This window comes from Danio rerio, chromosome 25 (assembly GCF_052040795.2).
Source record: "Danio rerio strain M-AB ecotype USA chromosome 25, GRCz13ab, whole genome shotgun sequence".
NCBI classification, from domain to species: Eukaryota; Metazoa; Chordata; class Actinopteri; order Cypriniformes; family Danionidae; genus Danio; species Danio rerio.
The window spans coordinates 31,691,859-31,700,000 of NC_141045.1; the positions used below are offsets into that span (position 1 = coordinate 31,691,859).

The window sequence follows — 8,142 nt, forward strand, 5'->3', positions numbered from 1 at the left end:
GCTCGCCTGAGGACTGATGGCAACATTCGCATAGCCAGTAATTAGAGGGGGGATTACCTGAAGTCACTGTACGGGTGGATGATCCAAAAGCCTGCAGATTTGACCCGTTCTTGCTCGTGCTCCACTGCCTTCTCGCTCCCGAACATTCGAAGCGAGAACTTGTTGACCCCGGGCTGAAGCATCGCTCCAAACTGCCTGTGCATGAAGCCCGCCTGGTACATCCTCTCATCGTCCGGCAGGATCTGATCGATACCCTCCAACTTTACGAAAGTCGACTGCTCTTCAGAGGGCGCCTGTTGTGCCCCATCGCCGCGACCGCCCTTCGCGCCCGGGCTCTCTCCGGGTCCCGGTTGCTCCGAGGGGCCGTCGTCCTCCGGGCTCGCATCCCCGATAAGACGCCTTTGCTCGGCCAGATCCGCGTCTGGAGCAGCATGCCGACTGGTGAGGGACGATAGGCTGCCCCTGAACCTCCGGCAGTCGCCGTTCACGTTGGTTCTGAAGGGTCTCCCCACATCGGTCTCCGCGTCCCCGCTCTTGGCCTCGCAGACACCTTTCGAGCTCCCCGTGGAGGAAGGTGAAGGAAAATGCTTCATCTTGACACTTTTCCTCCGAGTGTCCTTGTCGCTATCTTCGCCGTCTCGAGTCATAGCACCCTTGTGTCCAAACTGATGTGGCAAGCTATAGAGCCGTTTGCGCATGGAAGAATGCACCCTATGCATTGTGATCGACCACCTCAACAGAACAAATGACAGTCGGTATCATCTGAGAGGCGACGCTGGCTGAAAAATAGGTCGTCAAAAATATGAATGCACAAATATGCATCCCGCTGCATCTGTAATACTAGACGCGACGCCGAGAGCGCGGATTCAAAGCGCGCACACTGGATGCGGGGACGACGGACGGACGTGTCTGAATGAGAAACAATTTGACGCGCGTCTCAATGACAAATCATTGCATCCTCCTTCTCAAAGTACTCTGGAAACAGCACTTGCGAAGCCCCCGGACGTTGACACATCTGTAATCCAATGTGCAAAAGATGTCTAGTTCAGTTGTGGTAACATGCGTGGGGATGGATAATCTATTACGTTGCCATAGAAGCGCAGACAGCAAATAAGCACGCACCACCTAAACCGACTGTTAGGGGTGTAGCAAAAAAAAAAAAAAACACACACACACACACACACACACACACATGACATTGCTCACCTTCAGCAAAGGATTTACCGACGTGCATTTTCATCTGTTAATATCAAATAGTTATGAATGACAAAAGTAACGTTTTACGTCATTAAATCTATTACGTCATGATACCTTATGGAAAACAATTGGTATTATTCCATGCTGACAGCTGGGTATTGTTTACCAGTTGGCTTGACAGGATCACACACGATCACACCATCAGGGTGCGATGGTCTCAAAATAGTATTATAAAGTATGTATGTATGAATACACACGTAAGTCACACAGTTCAACAGCACTTTTCATTCACCATACCGTTTATAATTTTGTTTGCTGGGGAAAATTACTATCGCAACAGTTGCATCAGGATATTTAGGATCATTATCAAGACCAAAAAATAATTAAACAAACATGACCTTCTCCAGTCTGTTTTTCCACAGCAGAAGCACGCTTATTTTCCGTGAATGTGCGAGAAATCGCTTTCGTTAGCCTCACACAGAGCTAACAATTTTCTTATTTTGGTTCCCAGAGCGTTCTGGGAATGTTCATTTCGGATTCCCAGAATGCTCCCTTGTTGGTTGGCTATAGGAAAGTTTTCTTTACGTAAACAGAACATTCCCTTTAGGTTAAGAGGCTGTTCACAAAACCTTTTCTTTTAGGCTCTTGTTAAAAAAACGTTCTGGTAACTATGAGGCAGCGTTAGGAAAACGTTTTATCCGCTGGGCAAGGTAAAGAAAAATAAGGTGGCCTAAACAATCCTATACTTACAGTTATATTTGAGCACATGTGCATAAGTACACCCCTCACAAATCTATCTTTTAAATTCATATTTTTAATAGGATCTATGCAATATAAGATTTGTGCATATACATTAGATTAGTCTGTACTAAAGCCAAATCTAACAAAACTTACGATAACGGTTCAAAAACGAGTTCACGCAAATTTATGTTATAGAAAAATATTATTAAGAGAGGTTTAAAACCAGGAGCAAATAAAAAAAATATCTAGTTAAAATTTTGTAGTTTGTATTTTGATTGTAATATTTTTCAATTTCTAAATATGTTTGGTGACTAAAATATTATTTAAAAAAGATATATCTGTTCAATAAATCTGTTTTGTTTAAATGCACGGAAGTACATTGCCTATATTCACTTAGAAATGGATAAAAATATTAATTTTCAAAATGGGGTGTAGTCAATTGTGCTGAGCACTGTATATAGTTAGAAATCCATTGGATGAAAAAAATATGTAAACAAGCATTTTTGCCATATTTTGAAATAAAAACATCCAAAATTGTGTTGTTTCTGCTCATTTTAAATAAATAATTTTAACAAATAGTTTAAGTTTTTTTGAGTATAACATATTTTATATAAGTGAAATACGGCATGCATGTAAATTGCATATATTACCATTTTTCATATTTCTATATGTGGCACTTCAAATCATGGGTTTATGATTAAGACGATAAAATAAATATAAGAGCAAGAGAAAAAAAACAGCTTAAAATTGTAATCAGCATAACAATACTTGTTTTTGTACAGTTAATTAAATCCCATATGAAAAACCAGTAAAATTATATTAACCATGAGCATTGATCACCATGTATAACCCCATTTTTACTACGTGGTTAAAGTATGGTTTATGTAGCAAAATCATAATTAATTGAAGGTAAACATGCTTTAATTACTGTACAATGTTTTGGTTTTGGGCAGCGCAGTGGGTAGCCTCAAAGCAAGAAGGTAGCTGGTTTGAGCCTCGGCTGGGTCAGTTGGCATTTCTGTGTGGAGTTTGCATGTTCTACCCGTGTTGGCGTGGGTTCCCTCCAAGTGCTTCCGTTTCCCCCACAGTCCAAACGACATGCTCTATATGTGAATTGGGCAGGCTAAATTGTCCGTAGTGTATGAGTGTGAATGAGAATGTATGTGTGTTTCCCAGTGTTGGGTTCCAGCTGGAAGGGTATCCGCTGCTTAAAACATATGCTGGATAAGTTGGCAGTTCATTCTGCTGTGGTGACCCTTGATTAATAAAGGGACTATGCCGAAAAGAAAATTAATGAATGAATGAAGTTGGTGGTTCATTCCGCTGTGGCGACCCCTGATTAATAAAAGGACTAAGCCGAAAAGAAAATGAATGAATGAAGTTGGTGATTCATTCTGCAGTGGCGACCCCTGATTAATAAAGGGACTAAGCTGAAAAGAAAATGAATGAATGAAGTTGGTGGTTCATTCTGCTGTGGCGACCCCTGATTAATAAAGGGACTGAGCCAAAAAGAAAATGAATGAACGAATGAAGTTGGCAGTTCATACTGCTGTGATGACCAGAGCTTAAATAAATGGACTAAGCCTAAAAGAAAATGAATGAATGGATAAAGTCGGAGTTTCATCCTGCTGTGGTGACCCCTGATTAATAAAGGGACTAAGCCAAAAAGAAAATGAATGAGTGAGGTTGGCGGTTCATTCTGCTGTGGCAACCCCAACTCAAACAAATGGACTGAGCCTAAAAGAAAATGAATGAATGAAGTTGGCGGTTCATTCTGCTGTGACGACCCCTGATAAATAAAGGGACTAAGCTGAAAAGAAAATGAATGAATAAAGTTGGCGGTTCATTCTGCTATAGCAAACTCTGATTAATAAAGGAACTAAGCAGAAAAGAAAATTAATGAACGAATGAATGAAGTTGGCAGTTCATTCTGCTGTGGCAACCTCAGCTTAAATAAATAAACTACGCCTAAAAGAAAATGAATGAATGAATGAATGAATGAATGAATGAATGAAGTTGGCGGTTCATTCTGCTGTGGCAACCCCAGCTTAAATAAATGGACTAAAACTAAAATAAAATGAATGAAGTTGGCGGTTTAAACCCTGATCAAATTTCATAAGCAAGGATGAAGCCAGTTTATGTTTAAAATTAATTAAATACATTTATTTAAATATATATATATATATATATATATATATATATATATATATATATATATATTTACACACACACCCACACACACACAGTTAAAGTCAGAATTATTAGCCCCCTTCTGAATTTTTTTCTTTTGTAAATATTATTATTTTGTTAATATATGTTTAAGAAATTCACACAGCATATCTAATAATATTTATTCTTCTGGAGAAAGTCTTATTTGTTTCATTTCGGCTAGAATAAAAGCAGTTTTTATTTAAAAAAAAAAAAAAATTTGGGGGGCAAAATTATTAGCCCCTTTAAGATATATGTTTTTTCAATAGTCTACTGAACAAACCATCATTATACAATAACTTGCCTAATTACCAAACCATGCCTAGTTCACCTTATTAACCTAGTTAAGCCTTTAAATGTCACTTTAAGCTGTATAGAAATGTCTTTAAAAATATCAAGTAAAATATCATTTACTGTCATCATGGCAAAGATAAAATAAATCAGTTATTAGAAATAAGTTTTTAAAACTATTATGCTTAGAAATGTGCTAAAACAATCTTTCCTCCATTAAACAGAAATTGGGGAAAAAAATAAACAGGGGCGCTAAAAATTCAGGGTGGATTTGGGGGGTGGGGCTAATCATTCTGACTTCAACTTTGTGTTATATATATATATATATATATATATATATATATATATATATATATATATATATATATATATATATAAAGTTTGTAAATCTGTAAAGTAGTTGACAATTATCTGGAATGAGTATTTTGGGATTTAGCAAAGCTCACACTATTAATTGTGTCCAAGAGGAAAAAGTCAACCTTTCTGAAGGTCAATGAATAATTCGCTGCTACTTCAGAGGAGGCTAATTTATTATTCATATCCAGGTACTTAGTTGGGTCAAGTTTTAAAAAGAAGAGACACGATGAGACAGTCTGTCAGTTACGTCTGTTTTTGTTAGACATCAGTGCTAGCATGCTAGCAAAAAGGTAAACAAATGTCTTTTTAGGGCTGTTTGGTTTTTGCTAGGTTTGACTGGTGGAACAGTAGTTAAAATGCGCTAATAAAGAGGTCTATTGGGACATCAGCTGTGATTTGTATTCGGTTTCGTTTTTTTTTCCAGTAGGATTTTCATGTGACATCAGTTTGATGAATAAACAAAGAGAAGCATAGTAACAGTATCACAACCACAAAATTCAACCCTTGACAATTCTCACGAGTAAATAAAAAGGGTCTAAAATATTCAAAGCGTTCATTTTAAATACATTCGTGCAAGAGTATACAGTATGCTTCATGTTCAAATCTGCACAGCCACAAACCCCTTGTTTTAAGCTCCCCTGTGCTTCATCCAGTGTCATGGTTTTTAGTGTGCGGTCCAGATACAACAGAACATGTCAGATGGTGAAGTCAGGGCACCAAGTGATCTGATGAAACTAGATACTGAGAGAATAAGGGCACTATAATCTGTAAGCGGCCTGGGCAAAGACAGCTTTCTGCCTTTTGAGCAGAAAATGCATTGTGACAAACGCTGCCTTTCCAGGAATCATCCATCCCTGTGGCTGTGGTGGAGAAATAACTGAGATTATACTCCTCTATGGACGTGTTTGTGTGTGTGTCTACTTGTTTTTATATCCCTTTGGGTACTCAAACCTTAATGCGCACAAACTCATGGGGACTTGAGTCACTATGGGGACCTGAACATGCTTATAAACCATACAGAATGAGGTGTTTTGAAAAAGTTAAAATGCTATTTGGTTCCTGTAAGAGATGAGTTTAGATGGGTAGAATATACAGTTTGTACATTATCTTACCTCTAGGGCTGGGCTGATAAACTATATTACATCGAATAGCGATAAAATTTGTCAATAACAATTATAAGCTCAGTAATTTTTTACTCTATTAATAAAGAGCCAATCATACAGCAGAAATGTGCAACAAAGAGAATCTAAAAGTGTGCTGATATTAGAGAAGTACCAATTTTTCGGCCACCAAAAATTTATCTGACAAAAATGTTATGCCATTTAATAGACTCTAATTTTTGTAGCATCAGTCATTGTTGGGGTACCCTTTTAAATCTGGTAGCATTAACAACTGACATCGAAATAAATATTGTTATCGTTCAATATGGAAAATAAATATCAAATTTTTTTATGTTTCCCATGTTGTCCAACTCTAATTAGCTCTAATAGAGTCCCCACCAAGACATAAGAACAGGTTTAGGCAGACACACAATTGTAGAATGACATTGTATAACCTAGTAGTAGGTGGCTTACAAGTGTATACGAAGACATGACTTGTGTTCTTGTGATTCAAAACACTTAAAAATCATACTTAATGAGGTGTTTTGACATTCAAATTTTGCAACAGGTATCCCACGAGGATTGGGATTAGGGATAAGGCTGGAGTAAGGCTATATAATGAGCAAAAAATACATTACCCAATGGAGATTCCTCACAATCTATACAAGCCCAACAGTCAACTTTATCAAATGAAATAAGTGTAGTTAACTCAAAATTGACTGAAAGTTCATTCTACTCTGAAAAGTGTTTGGAACTCAGTGTTGAAGGTACACTCAAAAAAATAAGTTTGCTGCTTAAACCTCTTATTATAATGAGCTGAATTATCACACCTCTTCAGCTTTTTTGGGATAACTTAATTGTTTTATGCATCCACAATACAGCTAATTAGTAATTATATGATTTAATAACTGATTTATTAATTTAATATTATTTTCTTTTCCACTTTAAGCATGCATTCATTTATTGTTACACTGTAAAACCCAACAGTAAACTTTATCAAGTTAAATGAGTGTAGTTAACTTAAAATTTACAGAAAGTTAATTCATTTGAAAAGAGTTTTTAATTTAGTATCGAAGGTAATGAGTTAATTAAATACTGCATTACTTCAACTTTAATGGAGTAAGTTCAATGTACTTATTTAGATTAGTATTTTAACTCAGATGGTTTGTACCAATCGGTTTTCTGAAACGGTTTGAGTTACCTTAACTTATTGGATTTTACAGTACACAGTTGGTTTGAGTTCTCTTCATTTATTGGGTTTAACTGTGCTCAAATTGCTTTATTTACTCAAATGGATTAAGTTCACAGTACTCATTAGGATTAGTTTTAGAACTTAAACGGTTTGTTAAGATCGGTTTCCTCAAATGGTTTGTTACCCTCATTTTGGAGGGTTTTACAGTGTACATACACAGGTATTTGTGTCTGTCCGAAAGGTTTTATTCTGTCATTTGATACCTTTTGCCTATTTTACCTTGTAAAATGTGAATAGTCAACGCAATCTGTCGGCAATTCGTAACTTTTTGATTTAGTGGCTAATTCGTATGAATTCGTACAATTTAGTACGATTTGCCCTTAAGGCTAGAAGTCTTGTCACATTTATCAGCAGCCAGTACATTAACGTTCCATTATATACTGTTATGATAGCCAATTTAGGCAAATAAAGTACATACTTACAGATACAGGTAATAATAGTGCCCCACCGCTCATTTTTTGATGCAAATGTCTATAACTGAAAACTGAGAGACGTTTTGAAGGCCTGAAGTTTCAGGTTTGGTCAGCGATGCCCCCCTCTGGTGAACAGACATATTTCATTTAAGACCGCGAGGCGTAACACCTCATGGTTGGGTGAATTTTTTAACCTTTAGAATACATAAACACTCACGCAAAGATGCCGAATCAGCTAGTATCCACACGAAATAGAATATTTCTAGCTTGTAATATTTAGCTAAATGTCCGTCACGATTACACAATAAAACAAAAAGCACCACACATTTCACTTTGGATATTTTAATAGTTAAAAATGACATGATATGCCTTAAGTTAATCGATATTATATTAATTTCTCTTCACATTCGCACTTAATAGACCCTTTATATGCGTTAGGAGCTCATGCAGTGATGTATTAAACCATCTTTTTCATGAACAGTGCACTCTGCTAACTTATAATACTAAAGCTTAATTATACACAACCAAAAGCTAACGTTTAAAATAAAGATGTATTCTACTGTATGTATAGATATTGCATAGA

General features: G+C 36.7%; 3 protein-coding genes across 13 annotated transcripts in view; all 3 read right to left on the minus strand.

The window, feature by feature from the left end:
* Positions 1-2,637, minus strand: part of hcn4l (hyperpolarization activated cyclic nucleotide-gated potassium channel 4l) — a 104,924-nt gene extending 102,287 nt beyond the window's left edge. Inside the window, exon 1 of one of the 2 annotated variants that reach the window (XR_015526573.1) lies at positions 58-2,502. Coding sequence is in view for 1 of the 2 variants with exons in the window: in XM_087312426.1 (XP_087168552.1) it covers positions 58-719 (662 nt within the window). In the remaining variant the exon portion in view is untranslated. Of the gene's footprint in view, positions 1-57 lie in introns of both variants that reach the window. The other variant, XM_087312426.1, reaches the window with a different exon arrangement.
* parp6b (poly (ADP-ribose) polymerase family, member 6b) overlaps positions 1-8,142 on the minus strand; it is a 549,184-nt gene that overhangs the window by 219,061 nt on the left and 321,981 nt on the right. The window lies entirely within an intron of this gene.
* Positions 7,886-8,142, minus strand: part of nptna (neuroplastin a) — a 46,106-nt gene continuing 45,849 nt past the window's right edge. For 9 of the 10 annotated variants that reach the window (XR_015525572.1, XR_015525573.1, XR_015525570.1 and 6 more), the window contains one exon: positions 7,886-8,142. This exon is cut by the window's right edge and continues 702 nt beyond it. The gene's annotated coding sequence lies outside the window, so the exon portion shown is untranslated. 10 annotated transcript variants of the gene reach the window in all.